We start from the raw sequence: 21,360 nt of genomic DNA on the forward strand, positions 1-21,360 counted from the left end.
CTCATGAGTGATAGATGGGTTTAGTTCCTTGGGAGAGTTAACTTAGCCTAAGTCCATTTATTCACCTATGAGATGAGAATAATCAAATCCTTACCTTTCAGAGTAGCTATGGGGAACAGAGATGATCATATAGAGCATCTGGCACATAATAGGTTTCCTCTGTGTCTTAGTTCCCTTCTCACCATCTCTCTTTAAATGACAGTTCATATTATCAATGCTCTTTGAAATAAAGCATGTCTTCCATTCAAACACAGAAAAAGGTTATCCGTCCTGGCTGCTGCTTTTACCTAAGCCCCGTCATTACAAGCCACAGTGCTCTGAGTCTTGTTTCCTGTCTCTAATGTGCTTTATAGACAACAGCGTTAAAAGTGGTGGGGGGCGGGGAGGTTGGGAAGGTGGTTTGGGCAGGACTAGGGAAATGAAAACGGCACCCCACTCCAGCATTCTTGCCTGGAGAATCCCATGGACACAGGAGCCTAGCAGGCTACAGTCCACGGGGTTGCAAGAGTCGGACACGACTTAGCAACTACACTACTACTAACTAGAGAAATGGAAGAGACTTCCTTTCAAAGGGAGAGTGAAGCGTCAAAGTCACTGCTAAAAGAGGTCTAACACAATCAGGCAGGTAGTCTGGTCTCTTGAGACCGCTCCGACGCCTACCAGCAGCTTTCAGCATCCAGTCTCTCAGCCCTTAGCAGCAGGAAGCTTGTGAGGAAAGCACTAGCATTTGGAAAAAACCCTAATGTGACTCTAACATGGCTCCCCACTTCTCACTGAGCTGGTTATCTGCTTTCTTCATCTAGAGCAATTAACATGGAGGAAAGGGAGAGCAAAGCAAAAGAGGTCAGGCAGTCTGCTCATGGCAGCTTCACAACCTCTTCCTAATCGTTTCTCAGGTGCCTCTGAGTGGGCCCGAACTGAGATGCAGAGATAGAGGCCTGTGGCTCTGGGAACCGAAGGTGTCTGGAGCCTGAAAATACTCCCTGGAATTCACATCCCTGAGGATCAGGACAGACTGTGAGTTCTGTTTGCTGCTCTACCAGGCTGAGTGAGCCATGATTCAGAGGTGAGTGTGGCTTAGGGAGGGAAGTGAAGGATATTCTTGGATGGCTGGACTATGTGGTGTCATGATTCTCAATGAGGCATGTCTCAAGCAATTTCTAACAAATAATGGCTAAATTTAGCAAGTGAGTTTTTTTTTTTTTCTAGAATGCAGATTATGATAGAACAAAGAGGGAGAAGTATGCTAGCTTAATGAAAAGGCAGGGAGGGAAAGGGAAGATAACGGCAGACAAGAAAGGGCCTGGGAGCTGGGTTTTTATCCAACTCTATCAGCCAGCCAGGATTGCTCCATCTCAGAGCTCCTAAGTGCTACTGATTAGGGCTTGATTACATAGATCTCCATATTACTTGTTTCAAGGTTTACCGAGGACTACACTGAACATTTTTAAGGCCCTGACTATGTCTTCATTTTACAGATGAAGAAACTGAGGCCCAAGGAAGTAAGCTGACACACTGTAATGAGGACTAGACAGCGGATCTGTTGGCTCAAACTCTGGCTCTCCCTCCATTCTCCTCTAACAGCAGTCTCCAGACTTCAGTATGCTCCAGAATCACAGGGAAGGCAGCTTAGAATACAGATTTCTGCATCCTACCCCCAGGGTTTCTGTTTCAGTGGACAGAGGAGCCTGGTGGGCTACATACAGTTCACGGGGTCACACAGAGTCGGACATGACTGAAGTGACTTAGTAGCAGCAAGCAACTAACATTTTACTTTTTTATTTTTTACCCCCAGGGTTTCTAAATCAATAGCTCTGGAATAGGGGTGAACATCTGCATTTCCAATAAGTCTCTAGGTAATACTGATACTGCCAGGACTACATTTTAAGAACCATTGTCCGATATGATATTGAATCAGTTTAACCAAATCCCCACGGAGACTGTTACTCTTCGGACTTTATTTATTTATTTATTTTCTTCAGACTTTAAACTGGTCTTTCTTCCTGCTCATCCAAAGCCTCACAAGCAAGTGAAATGTGGCTGAATCACTGGTTCTGTGCAGTCATTTAGATTTTCCTACAGTCCTGGGCCAACATCCCCACACTGGCTTGGCCACATCCAACTATTTTGGTTGTCCCATCCCAGGATGGAGGCTCTGTCCCCCATGGGAAACAGAGACCTCACCGTAAATGAAAAGAGGACTATTTTTCAGAAGGAACCTCTTTCAAAGAGAGCCTGTATTGTGTTTAAGAAAAGCTGAGGTACCAACACTGTCAGAATTTTCAGAGCAAGGCAACATGTCTTAGTGGGTAGGTCCATGGTCCTGAATCAGATAGGCCCAAGTTTGAGTCTTGGCTCAGCTACTTGTTACATGAATAACCTTGAGCAAGCTATTTCGGAAGCTTCAGGTTCATTATATGTAAAGTAAGGATAATAAATACTAAGTGTAGTGTTAGTCATTCAGTCGTGTCCGACTGTTTGCGACCCCATGTAGCCCGCCAGGTTCCTCTGTCCATGGAATTCTCCAGGCAAGAATACTGGAGTGGGCTGCTGTTTCCTTCTCCAGGGATCTTCCCTACCTAGGGATAGAACCCGGGCCTCCTGCATTGCAGGTAGATTCTTTACCATCTGAGCCATCAGGGAAGCCCAATAAATACTAACATTATTATTATTGGGCTGGAGGGAAAAGACTACTCTGGTTGCTCACTAGTGGCAAAGCTATTTACAGTCTGGATGATATTTAATGAGTCCTTACTCTGCGTGAGGTGATGTGCCAAGTGCTTAACATGGATAATTTCATTTAATTCCCCAATAACCCCCATTTCGCTAATAAGGAAGCTGAGATGCAAGCAGTTTATTCACTTGTTCGAGGTCACATCTCCTGACCAGGGGTTTGAATTCAGGTAGTCCTCTGTCTAGAGAAACTACTCTGAACCAGCAAAGTAAGCTGCTCAAAGTCCAGCATAAGTGAAGCTCACTCACCGTTCATCCTCTTTTGCACTGGGGGGTAGAAAGTTGGGAGCAATACATGAATAGCAAGGAAGGTTTCAACCTACTTCCTTAACCAACTTACTTTCCTGGGTCCCCTCTCTCTCATGCCACCTCCCAACTCCCAAGGAAATATTTCAGGATAGATGCTCACTGGTTACAACATAGTTGAAATGTCAGTTGTCAAGAGAAGTGAGGAAAACAAAAGGACATGTGTCATCCACAAAGGAAACAAGTTCCAAAGTGAGCAGCAACTGTATCAAAGAGGCAAAAAAAGAGAAAACCCTCTCTTTTATTGAAAAATGAAGCACATGCAGAAAAGAGCATCAATTCCCAAAGAGGGAGAGAGAAGATGAAGCCTTGGCAAGAGAGTCCTCTGCAGGTATATCTGAACACCAGAACTCACCAAGAGTTCTAGAATCAACCTCCCTTTCCAATCCACCTACAAATAAATACATAGGGGCTCATGGGACTAGAAATACTATTTCTCTGAACATATGTAGCCAATGTTAGCATTTTTAATTTCCTCCGAAAGCTCCTACCTTTCATGGGAACCCAGGAGCGTGCCCACTAATGCCCACTACCTGTTTTTCCAATGGGACAGGGGTTTGGAGGGTCTGGGTAGCCCTGGTCCTCACTGAAGTCCTTAGGAATGTTGTCACCAGTCAACTCTGCTACGATGTTTGGGATGTTGCCAAAGGGACCCAAGTGTTGCAGACCTTCATGAGCTCCACCTGCCAGGAAATCAAAAGTAGATCATTTCAGGGCAATGCCATTCATTTCAACCACTATTTATTCAGGCACACCACACAAGCAAAGTACTGTGTCCTATGCTGTGGAGAGAGAAAAGGAAATACAATAGTTCCTGCCCTTAGGGGGTTAAAATTTTCATTGTGAAAACAGGCACAAACTGCATAAATATCATTTCCACTCAGGGCACACCGTGTATGTGCTATGCTGGACAGGTTAAAATACAGTGCTTGGAACAGAGGAAAGGGAGGGTTTCATTAGGCTGATAGGATGGGAGGGCTTTTGGACAAGTTGGAGCTTGAGTGGCACTGAAGGGCTGGGCTTTGCAAGTTGGGCACGGGGTTCAGGGAAGAGAAAAGGGTGCAACTGGCACCCAGATAGAAGAACAGGCTGAATGACAACCAATTACCAATAAAAGGGGATGAAGAAAAAAATATTTGACCTTCTCTCATTCTAGATCAACCACTTAAAATTGGGTGCATTTATTTCAGTCTTTTCTTCCCTGTGCATCTTTTTCTATGCATTTGTTCCTTTTTCATTTACTGTTAAAGCATGTGGCTGCATGGTGTCTGGCCCCATGATTATAAACGACCACGTAGTCTTCAATCCAGTGATTCTACCACAACAGATTAATCATTCTCCCATTGTGGGATGTTTAGTGTTTCCCAATTTGCTTTTAGGCATTTAATTTTTTCCATATTTTGGATTAGTTTTCCTCAGGAAAGATTCCCAGAAGTCAAATTACTGGGTCAAATGCTATAAATATTTTTATGGCTCTTTATATTATATTGCCAAACTGTTTTCCAGAAAGGAGGTATCAATTTATAAAATATCAACAAAATCTGAGAATTCTATATTTATACATCTTAACCAGTATTGGGTTTTACAAAAATAAAGTTTTATGTTTTCTTTGCTAATTTTAAAGGCTTTTAGAAAAAGTACTGTTTCATTTTGAATGTCTTTGATTTCTAGCTCAGTTGATTTTTTTCCATGTTTATTTACCCGATTTAATTTCTTTTCTGTGAGTTGTCTGTTTATGCTCTTGGAATTTTAGTGTTTCTCTTATCAACGTTTAAGAACATTTTACATATAAAGGTATCAAGTCTTGGGGCATTACATTTCCTGCAAACACTTTCCATGTTGTCTGACTTCTGGATATTATATTTGTAATAGTTTGCTAACATAAGTTTTTAAAACTTAAGTAGGTTTGTTGTTGTTACCCTTCACGATCTCCTCTCATCTTCTAAACTTACAAAACTATTGGCCCTTCACAAAAGTACTATCAATACTTAGATATTTCAGTTTTCTATTTTTAAAATTAACTCTTTGGTACAGCCATTGTGAAAACGCTGTTGAGGTTCCTGAAAAAATGAAAAACAGAACGGCCATGTGATCAAGCAATTCAACTCCTGGGTATTTATCCAAAGAAAATTAAAACACTAATTCAAAAAGATATATGCAGTCCAATATTCATTGCCACATTATTTACAATAGCCAGGATATGAAAGCAACTGAATGAATCAACAGATGAATGGATAAAGGAGATGTGTGTGTGTGTGTGTGTGTGTGTGCATATATATATATATATATATATATATAGAGAGAGAGAGAGAGAGAGAGAGAGAGAGAATGTCAGTCAGTGGAATATTACACAGCCATATGACAACATGGATGGACCTGGAGGGTATTAAACTAAGTGAAATACTATATGCTCTCACCTATATATGAAATCTCAAAAACAAAACAAATGAAAAAAATATAGAAACAGATTCAGATACAGAGAGCAGACTAGTAGTTGCCAGAGGGGATGGGGGTGGCAAGGGGTTGAATGAAAGTAGAGGAAGGGAATGACACAACCTGCAAGATGCATTGAACCCTGGGTGGGAAAGATGCCCTGGAGGAGGGCACGCAACCCACTCCAGCATTCTTGCCTGGAGAATCCCCATGGACAGGGTAGCCTGGCAGGTTGCAGTTTCTGGGGGTCACAAAGAGTCAGACACGACTAAAGCGACTAACCGCAGCACAGCATAAAGTAACCATACTTCCACCTTCACAGGAAGAATGGGCTTGCCAATGGGTTATGTAACTTAAGTCGAGCTAGGTGAGTCTCCCTTTTCCCCTGGACAAGTTGTGCCAAGGCATAAACCTCTGACACTTGTTTTTCTCCCTCTTTGTTGGTTGAATCAGCTCCCATTTAGATCAACACATATTTTTTCTTTGGAAATATTAATATATTTAGTAGGATCATGGCTAGCTCCCAATGTCCTGGGAATACCATTGTCTCTTTGAAGTCATATTGCATCTTTCTGTCTTAATTTATTGTGCTCGATTAATACTTATTCTTTTGGTTTGTTTTTTTGTTTTGACCACATAGCATAGCCTGTGGTATCTTAGTTCCCCAACCAGGGGTCAAACCCAGGCCCCCTGCAGTGGAAGAGTAGAGTCTTAATTCTTAAAAGGATAATTGTACCTCTAATTCCAAATTCCTCTAGCTTCCAAATATGGATACCATAAAGTAACTGGGTTTTTTTTGTTTACATTTATATTAGAGCTCACTGAATGAGTAGTGCACAAAATTTCTGGATTTTTAAAGAAAGGTATTATTTTTATAAATTTTCCATGTGAGTATTTAAGATGTATTTTTATATAACCCATAAATATCTAAATATAGCCAATTATCCAACATTATTAATTACATTCTTTTATGTCCTTATTCATATTTTATCTATCATAATCTGATGGCTGTGTTGAAATCTATTACTACCAGTAAGTGTCTGTCAGTATCTTTTATTTCTCATTGTTTTGCTTTAGCATTTTGATGCTATGCTAATTGCTATGTCCAAGAGTATAAATTCTTCATTTTAATTGTCATTAACTGGCAAAATTAATAACAATTGACAAATCATATCTTGACATATATTTCTGCTATTAGCATTACCACTTTCATTCTGTTGTTTTATTTGGTGAACCTTTGATCATTTTATTTTTAAACTTTCTGTATCTCTCTGAAGATTTTTCCAATTTATACTGAGGTGCCTGCCTTCAGAGACATTCTAGAAATTCACATTTATTGTCTCACGTTAACCCAAGACCCACAAAAGTTTAGAGAGACAGACTTGTATGCTTGGTATTGATATATCTGAGGCTTTATACCATCTTGGCATTAGAGCCACCTTGGTGATTGCTATAGGGCATGCCTTCTGGTGTGTCAATACATGTCTCAACTTTTGAAAGCACCCTAGGCTTAAGTGCCAGGAATTATCCAACTTGGCTTCAGGGAGATGCATGTCTTAATGCTCCACTAGCAATTAATGAAAGAAGCAAACAGTTTCCTTTATGGAAGGCCTGCCAAGGCTCTGTTTACCTCTGTGCACCAGTGCCATTAGAATGAATGGCACACTTGTTAGGAAGCAACAGATGTTTAGCACCAGGCAGATATAACACAGGCTCTTTTAAAACTACATTTAATTACATCAAATCAAAAAATACTCGCTGAGGAACTATGGGAGTTAGATGGAAATTAAAAGAAAAAAAAAATTCTATCTTTTGCACCTGGATGGGTAGAGGGGAGTTTAGGGAAAAACGGATACATATATATGTATGGCTGAGTCCCTTTGCTGTTCAACTGGAACTATCGCAACATTGTTAATTGACTATACCACAGTACAAAATAAAAAAATTTTTTAATGCTATCCTTTGTTCTCCAAGAGCTTGAATTTTATAGATAAGAAAGTGAAAGTGTTAGTTGTTCAGCTTGTCTGACTCTTTGTGACCCCATAGACTATAGCCTGCCAGGCTCCTCTGTCCATGGAATTCTCTAGGCAAGAATACTAGAGTTGATTGCCATTCCCTTGTCCAAGAAATCTTCCCAACCCAGGGATCAAACCCAGGTCTCCCACATCTCGCAGGCAGATTCTTTACCACCTGAGCCATCAGGGAAGCCAGCCAACAAAACTAACCACATATAGAAAATAACCAGAAAATTATATGCTTGAGTATACAATCAAATGCTAGTTAACTGGTTCAGTATAGTGTTTAGATTATGCTGCTCTATTTTGCACCTGAAACCAAGTCATTCAAACTGTTAGGATGCCAAGGATGCTGTCTGGTCCATTTGTCTCTAAAAACGAAACATATTTTAAAATTATTATTCAGTCAGCTTAAAAAATATTTCTTGAGTATATATGACCATCAAGACATGGACTAGAGGGTCAATGATGAACCAGGTAAATATGACTCCTGCTCTTACAGAGTTCACAGTTTTGTAAGGGATACATAATGAAATACACATTTAATGATACAAGTGAACTTATTTACAAAACAGAAATAGACTCACACACATGGAAAACAAACTAATAGTTACCAAAAGGGAGAGCAGGAGGAGGGGAGAGAAAAATTAGGAATTTTGGATTAACACATACACACTACAATATGTAAGATAGGTAAACCACAAGGACCTACTCTATAACACAAGAAACCATACTCAATATTTTGCAATGACCTGTAATAGAAAGGAATCTGAAAAAGTGTGTGTGAATATATATATGTGTATATATATATATATATAACTGAATCACTTTGCTGTACACTTGAAACTAACACAATAGTGTAAATTAACTATACCTCAATAAAAAGAAAGGAAATACATTTAAGATGCAGAGTTATGATGTGACAGGGTTACAGTGAGATGTCACAGGTATGCAGAGAAGCAATATCTAACCTAGATCTACAACGTGAAGGATTGCCTGCAAGAAGCAACGTACCAATGATTATGCTCTGTGCCATAGAAAATACAAATGTGAAAGACAGGATTCCTGCTCCCTACTTAGTTCTTCATTCTAGTTGGTTGTTCAGCACTAAAACAACAAGCCAGTGGTATATGATAAGGTACACTCCTTGATATAATTCATTATGGTATTCTAAATGATGTGGAAATTCAGGAAATAGGGAACCTTCCAGGAAAGCTTCCATGGAAGAGGTGACATTTGAGTTGAAGCAGGAAAGGCAGGATCCGTCCTTATTGGTGGTGAAGGAAAAGCCACAAGTAGGGCACAGAGGTAGGTGAGAGCAAGGAATATTTGAGCATCAATGATGAGCACTGCTTGGAAGGGAAGAGCTAAATAGAAGGAGAGACAGCTAATACCAGGCAGAAAATTATGAACTGATAGAATAACAAACAGCAACCAAAGCTTTATAGGAAGAAGAGTGATATAATAATTGGATGTTGTGTAGAGCATTAATTTATCAATAGTTTAAAAACCTCTTTCCCACCAAGGGTGCATATCAGAATCACTTATGGAATTTTAAAAAATCTCAGCCCTCTACTCCAGATCCAGTGTACTCAAGCATCTTTCTGAAGGCCACTGTACAAACATAGACTGGAGGGAAGTTAAGAAGGCTTAATAACACACTACTGCTGAGACTCAGGGGAGCGGTGACACAGATTGGGGTGGAGCAGTCACAACACGAGCAGAAATAAGAGAAATCTCAAACAGTGCAGAAGGGAGAGAGGAGTCAAGTGTCCATGCACTACTGAGAGGTGAGGGGGATCTGGCTGCTCACTGCCCCAAAGCCAATAAACATGCCAGGTTGGTGGAAAAGGAAGTTTGCTTCACTTCAGATGCTGGCAACCAGGGGTGGGGGTGGGGGGCGGACATCTGTCCAAAGGCTGACTCCCCACTAACTGGCAACTAGTGGGGCAAGAGCTTTTACAGACAGAAGGAGGGGGCTACATGCAGAAACTGCAGTCTTCTCTGATCTGACAGTCGTCTTCAAATTGGTCTTCGGTGCTCTGACGAGTGTCATCTCAATTGCTTCAAGGACAGTGAACCTTTAGTTCCAGGGTCCATTTCCCGTCTCTTTGAGGACAGTTCCTAGAATTGTGGCAGCTCATGTCCTGGGTACAGTCTGGTCATCACGTAGCTAACTTCTCCACCTGATGTTATAGTATCTATAAGACAGCTCACAGGATATGGCTCAGACTATTATCTACAGCCCTTGAGAAAGAAAGAAAGGTCCTTGGCTATGCTGAATGACTACATTATTATGATTTGGTCTCCGTTGATGGTTTGCCTTTGTTTCGGCAAGTTCTCATTTCTCTGATTAAACTTATCCCTTGACTAAAGTTTTCCACAGACAAAAGGCAGGCAGAGGTCATGGTGGGGGTGGGGTAGTGGGAGGGACCATGGGGGTTCTGCTCCATTTCACGTAAAGTTTCCAAAATCTAGAGGTCCCTTTATTTGGGAAAATAATGCCATTGGTTAAACATGGGATCTTTCACTACAGCTTTTAAATTATTTCGGGCAATTAACTCTATCTGGTGACGATGCTTTATTTATGTTTCCATCACGGCCATATCACTCCACAAATGTCTCTAGAATAGACAGAAAATATTTCATTTTTGCCAAATAAATGTTAAGCCCTTTTGCTTCTATAAACAGCAAATTCGGAATATGTCCTTACCTCTTCTTGATAGTTTGGGACTATTATTGGGAATACCCGTGACTCTACAATGCTGCAGCAGTGTGTTCTCAGAGCATTAAAATGTGTACAGCGATACAACTGTAATAAGTGGTCCCAGCTGCTAGAGCTTTTAAAGTTCTTTGTCTTCTCCTTCTTTGTAAGCTATTAATCCTAGTCATCCTCAATCCTTTTCATAATAAAGTGCAGTGCATAAATAAATAGTAGGTCTAGGTCCTGCAAGTCTTGTCTTCTAATTGGCTTTAGCACACACATATGCATAACTTGAGGATCCTGTCAAAATGTAGACTCTGATCAACAAATGAGGGATGGACCTGCCACTGCATTTCCAACAAGCCCCCAGGTGATGTTGATGCTATTGCTCCGTTACCCATGCATTCAGTATCAAGGGCTAGAAAGGGAGAGAGCCAGACTTACTCAAGTTAGATGCAAACTAAGAGTAAATTAGCACTGAGAACACTGGCATGACCATCTAGGTTCGTGGAGTTCGTGACATTCAGTGTGGCCACTGAGAGGCTTTTTGAAAGTCACTTAAGGTTTCAGATAAAGGAACTATAGCTAGCTGAAGTCCCTTTACAGACAGTTTTATTCTAATTATAGAGGCACTCTCACACATTTCACAAGAAAAGGAGCCCACTGCACCTTTCTTCATTCAAACTAATCCTGTAGGGACTGAAAGCAAAGACCTCGCTCATGAAGCATGAAGGTACGTTCTCATGGAATAAGCAATGTCCTCTCAGGGAATAAGCGGAGCCCCATGGGTCGCCCCATGATGCAAGAGCTGGGGTCAGAGGGGGATGGTTTTGATAGAAGTGAAGGTTGGTCAGAAATGAAGAAAATAGAAGGGACTGCACCACTCCCCTGCCTTTTTGTAACATTATGGTTTCAATTGTTTTAGACTATTTTAATACCTTTATTAAACATTTTTAGTGAGGTCAGTAGGACAAGAGTTACTACTCATAACTGTGAGCAAGTGAGTCCTGGGAGACCTTTACTTGCCTAAAGCTGCTCAGCCAGTCAGTGCTATTTGCAGCCTGGGATCCCAGGGCTGTTTCCATGCCCCCATGGGGCCTCAGGCAGCCCATCCCGACCATTCCAAAGATTAGCTCAAGAGCAATCGTTGGTAGAATGACCTGTCGGCATAAGAGGCCTCTCATATTTTCTATCTCACTCTGAGGCTCCAGAGTGTCAGCAACCAGTGGGGGTCGACATCCTACTCGAGCCAGGCACCAGCAGAATGACTCTGAGATGGGGCGCCAGCCTCGGGCCTCACCATCGTGGTTCCTGCGTGTCTGAGTGCCAGCCTCATGCCAGAAGTTTTAGAGCATCCAGACACAGCCCCTGCCCTGCAGACTCTGCCTTGCAATCTGGTAACACCCTGACAAGCTCGTGGCCAGCTGTCTCACCCGCAGCCCCATGCTGGGGCCCCTGGGGAGCCATGCGACTGGGCAATAAAGGAGAATTGTGGTGGGGCAGCCTGGTGCCAAGGAGCCAGTCACCCACCTCATAAAGAGGGAGTTCCGTGAGGAGAGTCTGGCAGGCAGCGGGCACACTCGCCTGAATACCAGCCATTCAGCTGAGGGGAAGGCATCCAGCAGTTTTCACTTATGTTACCACAAACAGCAGACGCTAAAAATACACTGCGGTCTGGGCCTTCATTCCTCCGCGTGTCTCCATACATCATTTATAAAGCGATGACCAGCTTTCCTTTTGTTCACAGTCTGGGAGACCGAAGCAGTCAGATAGGTGATTCCAATGAGTGTAGCCCTCCTTTGTTTCTCCCTTCAAAGGTGCAAAGGACACAGATGTGTATAACGGACTTTTGGACTCAGAGGGAGAGGGAGAGGGTGGGATGATTTGGGAGAATGGCATTCTAACATGTATACCATCTTGTAAGAATTGAATCGCCAGTCTACGTCTGACGCAGGATACAGCATGCTTGGGGCTGGTCCATGGGGATGACCCAGAGAGATGTTATGGGGAGGGAGGTGGGTGGGGGGTTCATGTTTGGGAACACATGTAAGAATTAAAGATTTTAAAATTAAAAAAAAAAACTTAAAAAGAAAAAAAGGCGCAAAGGAGGGGGCAGCGGAGAAAGAGGAAAGAAAGTGGCGAGACAACAAAGGCCCCGGTGGGGCTGACGTTTCTGAGGTGTGCGCGCCCAGTCCTGTCGGGCTCTTTGCAACCCTACGGCTTGTGGCCCGCCAGGCTCCTCTGTCCATGGCACTTCCCAGGCAAGAATACTGAAGTGGGTTGCCGCTTCCTCCTCCAGGGGATCTTCCCCACCCAGGGATGGAACCCACCTCTCCTGCACTGGCAGGTGGATTCTTTACCGCTGAGCCACCTGGGCATTCTCCCCCCAGGGCTGAGGAGGAAGGTGAAGTGGGGCAGGCAGGGCGCCTGAGAGTGGTTTCCGAGGCCGCAGAGCAGGGGTGGACCCTGTGATGGGGCAGCACCGGCTGGACGTGAGGGGACACAGGGGGCCTTAATGAGGAAGGGCTGGCTGGCCCGGAGGTTTGTGGTGTTTACCTCACAACCTGGAAACACACACAGTTTTACAAAAAGAGCCATCACTCCTCAACTTGGAGGACACTAGGCAGGCCTTGGGGATGTGGCGGGCTTGGTTCCAGACCACTGCCAACAAGTAAATATCACAATGAAGCCAGTCACACAAATGTTTTGGTTTCCCAGTGCATATAAAAGTGATGCTCATGCCGTACTGTAATCTATTAGGTGTGCAAAGCATTATGTCTAAAAAAAACTATGTATATACCTTCATTAAGGAGATACATACATTCTTACTATGTATCACGGAGCTGTTCTGCTGTGTACCTGAAACTATCACAACATTGTTAGCCAGCTATACTCCAATACAAAATTAAAATTAAAAAAAAAAATAAAACTGGTATCAGGGCACATTTGAAAAAAAAAGACACATTTTTATTAGAAAATGCCAGCCATCATCAGAGCCTTCAGAAAGTCATCGTGGTCACAAGAACACTGTAACAAATATGATAATGAAAAAGCTTCTAGTAGTGTGAATCCAGTATTCTTGGGCTTTCCTTGTGGCTCAGTTGGTAGAGAATCCACCTGCAATGGAGGAGACCTGGGTTTGATCCCTGGGTTGGGAAGATCCCCTGGAGAAGGGAAAGGCTACCCACTCCAGTATTCTGGCCTGGAGAATCCCATGGACTATAGAGTCAGACACGACTGAGCGACTTTCACTTTCCCTTTCAGTGTGACAGTCACCAAAATGTGACAGAGACAAGAAAAGAACAAATGCTGTTGGTAAAATGGTACTGATCGGCTTGTTCAATGCAGGGTTGCTACAAACCTTCAATTTGTTTTGTTTTGTTTTGTTTTTAAAAAGGCAAAACAAAACCCTGCATCATTTGTGCAGCACAATAAAATGAGAATGCCTATAATCTGTCACCTCCTATACAATCATGCCTGGGTTTCTCAGCACAGCATTCAGGCAGTTTCAATGCACATGATTGTCTGCGCTGGAGCAAAGAGTAGAAGCAAGGAGAAAGGGCTGGAAAGAAACAACGTAGCCCTTATTAATGAGGGAGAAACACCTGAAAGAAATGGCCAACTTAAGGGGTGGGATTTAAAAAATTTTTAATGTCTAACCTTTGTTTCTTCCTTCAAACCCAGTAATTTCAGTGGGCTCAAAGGAAGAATGAAAACGATTAAGAGTAGTTTCTGCAGACTCACATAGAGGCATGAAGAAGAGACTTGTGGTTGCCAAGGGGGAGAGCAGTAGGGGAGAGAAGAACTGGGAGTCTGGGGTTAGCAGATGCAAGCTATTATATATAGGAAGGATAAACAACAAGATCCTACTGTATACCACAGGGAACTGTACCCAATATCCTATGAGAAAACCAAAATGGAAAAGAATATGGAAAATAAAATATATTTATATGCATAACTGAATCACACTTTGCTGTACAAAAATTAATACAATATTGATTTATATTTACTGTATTTATACTTCAATAAATTTTTTTAAAAGTAGTTTCTGTACATATCCATTCTCAAAATTAACTCTGTGCATTAAAAAGCCTTTTTTGCCTTGATTCCTGGTGAGAAATGAGAGTCCTAAAGTTCAAATGTAGTTGTGAAAAGCAACCGATTTTCATTTACTGAGGACCCACAGACAAGCCTGGGTAAAGAATATGCCTACAATGCTGGAGACAGAGGCGATGCACGTTCAGTCCCTGGGTTGGAAAGATCTCCTGGAGAAGGAAATGACTGCCCCTTCCAGTATTCTTGCCTGAAAGACCCCATAATCAGAGGGGACTGGTGGGTTACAGTCCATGGGGTCTCAAAGAGTCGGACACGACTGAGTGACTAGACCGGAGAAGGCTATGGCACCCCACTCCAGTACTCTTGCCTGGAAAATGCCATGGACGGAGGAGCCTTGGTAGACTGTAGTCCATGGGGTCACTAAGAGTCGGACACGATTGAGTGACTTCACTTTCACTTTTCACTTTCATGCGTTGGAGAAGGAAATGGCAACCCACTCCAGTGTTCTTGCCTGGAGAATCCTAGGGACGGGGGAGCCTGGTGGGCTGCCGTCTATGGGGTCGCACAGAGTCGGGCACGACTGAAGCGACTTAGCAGCAGCAGCAGCAGAGCGACCAGGCACACATGCACAGAAAGAAAGCACCTTTTTTTATTAAGAAACTTTATAGCTTCCCTTTGTTCAGGTTCAAATCCACATGTTGTCAGGCATCTGATGATATCCCAAACCCTTTTTAACTTGGGCATAAGATACAAAATGCATAACTAAGTGCCTGGAATGTAATGAGCACTCAATAAATGTAAACTCCTTCCATTATCCAATCAATATTTCCTAATAGCACAATTAACAGAGCCCAGATTCACAATCTTACATATTTTTCATTCTGATGCCCACAGTTCTGTACCTGGGGCAGTTAGCAACAAGGGCTCAAAAACAGCTGAACTCTTTATTAACAGTAGTACATCCTTGTTCACTTAAAACTAAAAATTAACACTTGAACTCATTTCACTCATTGTTTTCAAGGCAAGCACACCACCCCCTCCCCAACCAGGCGGCATCATCTCTTTCTCAAGGATTTGCTATCCAGTTACAGGAAACAAAACATGTCCACATAAATACACACCTAATATAAGCTCCAGCTTCACGGAACAGACCATGAGCGCTGTGGGAGAAAAGAAAGACGCACCCTAGAATGAGAAAATAGCCTCTAATCATGTACAATTAGCGATGGATGCTATGTCTTCAATTCTCCTCCTCCCTAGCAACGGAATTCAGTTTAAGTTGTTTAGAATGGTGAGGACTTATGTTGCAATATTCACATTCTCTAAACTCATGACAAGTGACCCCAAAGCACACAACATTTGGTAATTGAGAAAAACAAAGGAATGATTCTATCTATGCTGAATTGGCTTATTCATTGATTTGCCCCAGGGCAGGAGGCTAGTCCAGGCGGCTTGCTAAAGCTATCCTAATGCTCTGAGTGTGAGCTTGGCTCCTCAACAGGGACTTCCCCACGTAGCCAGCATCCCTGGTAAATGCACCCCATTTCGCTGGCATCATCCTATATGTGCCGGAGAGATTTGAGTTGAGTCGCGCCTGCTGGCAAGGAAGCAAAAATAGAACTCACTGTTCAGATATTTTGTCTTGAAAGGCATTTGTTTTCATTCCTTTTCTTTCTTCTTTTGCTTGCTCCCTCATCCTAGGATCTAAGAATCTCAGGTTCCTTTGGGACCAAAGGCAACATTATCAGCATCTACTCGGAGGCACGCAAACAGTGAAGGCAGAAACTCGGAGTGGAAACGTAGTGCGTTTGTAGCTTTCACATGTCCATATGGTCCCAATTTAGGATCACAAGCAGAGTTGTTTATTTTAGAAAAGCTTTTTAGTTCACTTTTAAGGTATTTTGCTTAGGCATTGCTTGCTTTTCAAAAGGAGAAAATGTGTATTTTTTTTCCAAAGCGGTGTTTGTTTTGGCTGTTTACTCATTTGCAAAAGTTCAAATTCTATTCTTTGAATTTAACTTATTTGCCTGCAGCCGCCACAAGCTCCGCCCCTTCCTAACACGTACACCTCAAACCCCAAATTAAAGTAAAATTCATTAATTTGAAAATGAGGCATTTTAAGGATAGCTGTGAATTTTGTGGGTTTTGAAAAAATTGTTGTAACAGGTAATTTACATTGTAGCATTTCCAGTCCCTTCATGTAAATTTATTTGCTGCCTGAAATGAAGTCTCTATTTGGCAATTTGTATGGAGACCAGGTATGTTTTTGTACTGAGGTTAGAGCCAGTTTGGGGTCATTTAAAACCTGTAGTCTGTGATTCTTGCTGAAATTATGTGACCTGACTGGGAGGTAGTGGAGCTTGAGTTAAGGTATCAACTAATGTTGAAAAAATAATGGGACATATAAACAAAACTGGTCCCATCACTTCATGGCAAATAGATGGAGCAAAAGTGGAAATAGTGACAGATTTTATTTTCTCAGGATTCAAAAATCACAGCAGATGGTAAATTAAGATACTTGCTCCTTGGAAGATAAGCTATAACAAATCTAGACAGTGTATTACAAAGCAGAGACATCACTTTGCCAACAAAGGTCCATACAATCAAAGCTATGATTTTTCTAGGAATCATGTATGGATTTGAGAGTTGGACCATAAAGAAGGCTGAGCACTGAAGATCTGATGCTTTCAAATTGTTCTCTTGAAGACTCCTGAAGAATCCCTTGGACTGCAAAGAGATCAAATCAGTCAATCCTAAAGGAAATCAACCCTGAATGTTCACTGGAAAGACTGATGCTATAATATGTTGGCCACTTGATGCAAAGAGCCGACTCAGTGGAAAAAACCCTGATGCTGGGAAAGATCGAGGCCAGGAGAAGAAGGGGGTGAAAAAGGATGAGATGACTGGATGACATCATCGACACAATGGACATGAGTTTGAGCAAACTCTGGGAAATAGCGAAGGACAGGGAAGCCTGGGGTGCTGCAGTCCATGGGGTTGCAGAGTTGGAGATGACTTAGCAACTGAACAATAGCAACAACACAAAATTGGGGTAGGGATGGGTATTAGGTGAGGATATTGGTTTTTATAAAAAAGGCAAACTATGAACTTGGAGCCTCCAGCACCTGGTTCCACCTAGAGTCCTGTTGTCTCCAATTACTCAAAGCTCCCAACTACATCTTCCTTTCTGAAACTTCACTTACTGAAGACATCCTCTGTCCAAAATCCGGGCCCCACATCTCTGTTCTCAGTGATGTGACAAGTTCTGGGTGTCATTCCTGTGGGTGAGGGTCTCTAATGAGTATGAATTAACACATGGTACTCTGCTCGTGTATAATATCTTTGCACATTATAGAATTCCTGGGATAATAATTTTAACTTAAGTTCATGACTTCACTGACAGGAGTTCCTGGCCCCCTGGGGTACCAGCCAAAGAAACAAGCAGGCTACATCAGGTTCTCAGGTCAGCAGAAAGGGCAATGGCAGTGATGATCCAGGTAGGCAGGCAAAAATCAATGTAAGGAAGACCTCAGAGGCCAAACCAGAACCAAGGAAATGGCTACAACCTTCACAGTTAGAGACTGAACATCCAAGGAAATAGCTTCCAACACAAAAGAAAATAAGCGATATCTGAAATCGAGGTGAAGTGTTATTCTTTTAGTCGTGTCCAACTCTTTGCGACCCCATGAACTGTAGCCCACCAGGCTCCTCTGTCCATGGAATTCTCCAGGCAAGAATACTGGAGTGGGTTGCCATTTCCTTCTCCAGGGGATCTTCCCAACCCAGGGATCGAACCTGGGTCTCCTACCTTGCAGGCAAATTCTTTACCATCTGAGCCACCAGGGGAGGATGTCTGCAGAAGCATAAAATAGGGAAGCACTGAATGGGTGAGCCAATAGGTGGGATCAACAGCAAGCCCTCGTGATCACGGAGGTGGTCCTCTACCCCGGACTTAAGCTCTTTGATAAAGCTTGAGTGTTACCGGGGAAGCAGGCCACTGGGAACACACTGAGAAGGAAGTGTGAATAAGCGGCAGCAGAGACCATGATGGGTCCATTCTGAACGAGATGGAGATGGGAGAGGTGATAGGGCTTGGCACTCCGCTTTCCTGGAGTCGTCTCCTTTCTGAGGTTCTGCACTGGTCAGAGGAGCAGAAACCTGGCTCAGGAATCCAAACATTTCATGTGTCAGCCCCCTTGTCAGTAGATGAAGACAAAGGAACTGAACTGGGGTCAGAGAAGGCTTTGGGGCCATGACAAAGAACACTCCCACTTGGTCTTACTAATGGGTACCTGCATGATATATCCCTAGTTCCCGTCCTCCATCCAAAGCTGCCGTAAGTAACTAAGCATTTTTATAAAGAGCTAGCATAAGCATTTATTTTGGACAAACTATGATCTCTTCACAGGACATTCTTTTCTGAGTTTCTAAGCAGCTGTTACCTTTTTTTCTCTCTTTTTATTGTTTCTGAATTCTAGCCTTGGGAGGAGAGGGCAGGTGGTATGTGTGTTGGAGGAAGGAGGGGCACTTGGACTAAATCTCCTGTAAACATTTGGTATACAGTGTTTCTGGTCTGTAGTCTTCCTATCTCACACAAATATTCCCAACTTCTCCCTTTTGTATTCATGTCATCTCTGCCTGGCAATAGTTAAGAATAAAACCACATCCTCACATACTGCCGATGGGAGTGGATCAATACCAGGAGGAAGCTGCTCTGGGAAATAATCTGGCAGCTTCTCGAACAGTTCCACAGAGCTATCCTATGACCCAGGTGTTCCAGGTCTAGGTATTGCTATATACCCAAAAGAAATGAAAACATATCCTCCCACAAAAGCTTGTACTCAATGTTCCAGAGAGATGTTAATCCATAATAGCTAGAAAATAGAAATTTAAGTGTCAATTTAAAAAATAATACGACAACATCAAAACCAATAAAAAATGCTTAGCTACTTATTCGACCTTCATTACTTAGGATAAACTAAGTGCCAAGTGCCATATCCAGAGCTTGGGCCCCCTGGCATGCTGGAGGAGACACAAAGTCGGTTGTCACAAAGTGTGTGGAATTGGAAGCAGCTCCCACTACCGAGGACAGTAGAGAGGCAGCAGCCACGCAACACTGAAATCATAGATCACAAGTTCCTTCTGAACCTTAGAAACGGCAGTCTTTCTTACCCACACATGGTACAGAGAGTGAAGAAAGCATAATTCAAATTCATTCATGAACCCAGGCTTACATTTTAAAATAGCCTTAAAAAACAATTTTAAAAAAGTTTGAAATGGCGTCAACCTCCCCACCCACTCTACTAACCAAAATTTTAACTAGAACTACTGATGAAAAACAAATTTCATAGCCCCTTCTTTACTTGCAATAGGAGATAGTAGTGCTATCCTATAGAAATATGATGAAAGCTACATAGTTAATTTTAAATTGTCTAGTAGCCTTAGTTCAAACAAATAAAGAACAGATGAAGTTTAATTTAAAAAAATGTATCCCAATAAATGCAAATTGCTATCATGTCATAAATGAGAAGGGCTGATGAGATATTTTGCATTGTTTTATTTATTTATTTATGGTATTGCCTTCAAAATCTGGTGTGTGTCTTATATTTAGAGTACATCGCAATTCAAACCAGGCATCTGTCAAGTGTGTGGCAGCCACCCGTGGCTGGGGTCTACATGGACAGCTCAAGTTAGAGGTATGCTGTGCAAAAGCAGGGGCTCTGCAGTCTGCCTACCTGAGTTTGAATCCTGGCTCCATCATACTGTATGACTTCATCTATAAAATGTGGATACAAATTATATCAATTTTAAGAGGTTGGTATGAGGACAAAATAAAAAAGGATGGGGGAAGGGATAGTTATGGAGTTTGGGATGGATATGTACACACTGTTATATTTAGAATGGAGCTCTGCTCAATGTTATGTGGCAGCTGGATGGGAGGGGAGTTGAGGGGAGAATGGACGCATGCGTATATGTGGCTGAGTCTCTTTGCTGTGCACCTGAAACTGTCATAACATTGTTAATACAAAATACACCCCAATACAAAATAAAAAGTTTAAAAAATAAGATAATAATGAAATGCATAAATAATGTAAATGAATAAATGAAGATAATTAAAATTTTAAAAATTAAAAATATTTTTAAAAAATAAAATAATAAAGTAAAAAAAAAATAAAAATAAAATAGACCTTGTAAAGTTTTTGCAGGATCCTGGCAAATGTTAAGTGCTTGTCATTTTACAATGCATGCACTCCATGCTTTAAACTTTATGTGATCCTGGACAAGATATCTTTACCTTTTAAAATATTCATTTTCCTTTTCTGTAAAACAGGGGTGATAGTAATGCTTCATTAAGATGAACTGGTACAAACACAGAACTTAGTAAATGTTCTTTTCTTTCACCTTGGCTTCAGGTGCCACCAAATAGAGAAATGGCCAGAAGATCAACAGAACAGCCACAGAAGTAACTGGCAGACTCAGTCGTCACAGGGGAACTGCAGGCAAACATCCAGATGGCTCCAACCTACTCCGGGCAGTCTGAGAGGGCCCACACGACGTGTTTCTTTTGTAGTGCCTGTACTTGAAGGCTTCTGACAGCAAGCAGGCTTGCTGTTTCATATGCTGATGGAGGATGGAGTTTCATCTTCTGTGATATGTCCCTGCGTATGCCCAATTCAACAGATGGCCATTCAGTATTTTAAAGTTACAGCCTTGACTTGATTCTCTTGGTGTTAATAAGAAGAAAAACAAATAAACTATTTGTGTGTTACAAAATTCAAAAACCTCTGATGGTAGTGGCTGTGACTGCTTTCCTACTCTGGGGTTTGTTTTTTTCATATTTAACGGCTTATACAAGATTTTGAGAAGGAAAACTTAAAAATTTTAATTAGAACCATATCCTAAATATCCTTCTGCTCCTCTGCATATTTGTTTATTTTTTCTTAGGATTGATTTGTTAAGAGTTTTGGAATTACCGGAGAAGAGCTTTTGAGGATGTTTGAAATCCATGATTCAAAACAGGGAGGGTCCCAAGAGTGATAGGATTGCTTATGACACCAGAAGGATCCAGCCATTTCTCAACCCAGGGGCTCAGAACCTTCCACCCTGGCTTCA

At 42.0% G+C, this 21,360-nt stretch overlaps 1 protein-coding gene across 8 annotated transcripts in view; it reads right to left on the minus strand.

Moving 5' to 3' along the window:
- Window positions 1-21,360, minus strand: part of SCG5 (secretogranin V) — a 55,112-nt gene that overhangs the window by 13,700 nt on the left and 20,052 nt on the right. For 4 of the 8 annotated variants that reach the window (XM_042252238.1, XM_042252236.1, XM_042252237.1 and 1 more), the window contains exon 3: window positions 3,627-3,722. In XM_042252238.1, coding sequence (XP_042108172.1) covers window positions 3,627-3,722 — 96 coding nt within the window. Of the gene's footprint in view, window positions 1-3,572; window positions 3,723-21,360 lie in introns of all 8 variants that reach the window. The other 4 variants (XM_012181155.4, XM_004010423.5, XM_012181154.4 and 1 more) reach the window with 1 other exon arrangement.

Source organism: Ovis aries, chromosome 7, assembly GCF_016772045.2.
Source record: "Ovis aries strain OAR_USU_Benz2616 breed Rambouillet chromosome 7, ARS-UI_Ramb_v3.0, whole genome shotgun sequence".
NCBI lineage: Eukaryota > Metazoa > Chordata > Mammalia > Artiodactyla > Bovidae > Ovis > Ovis aries.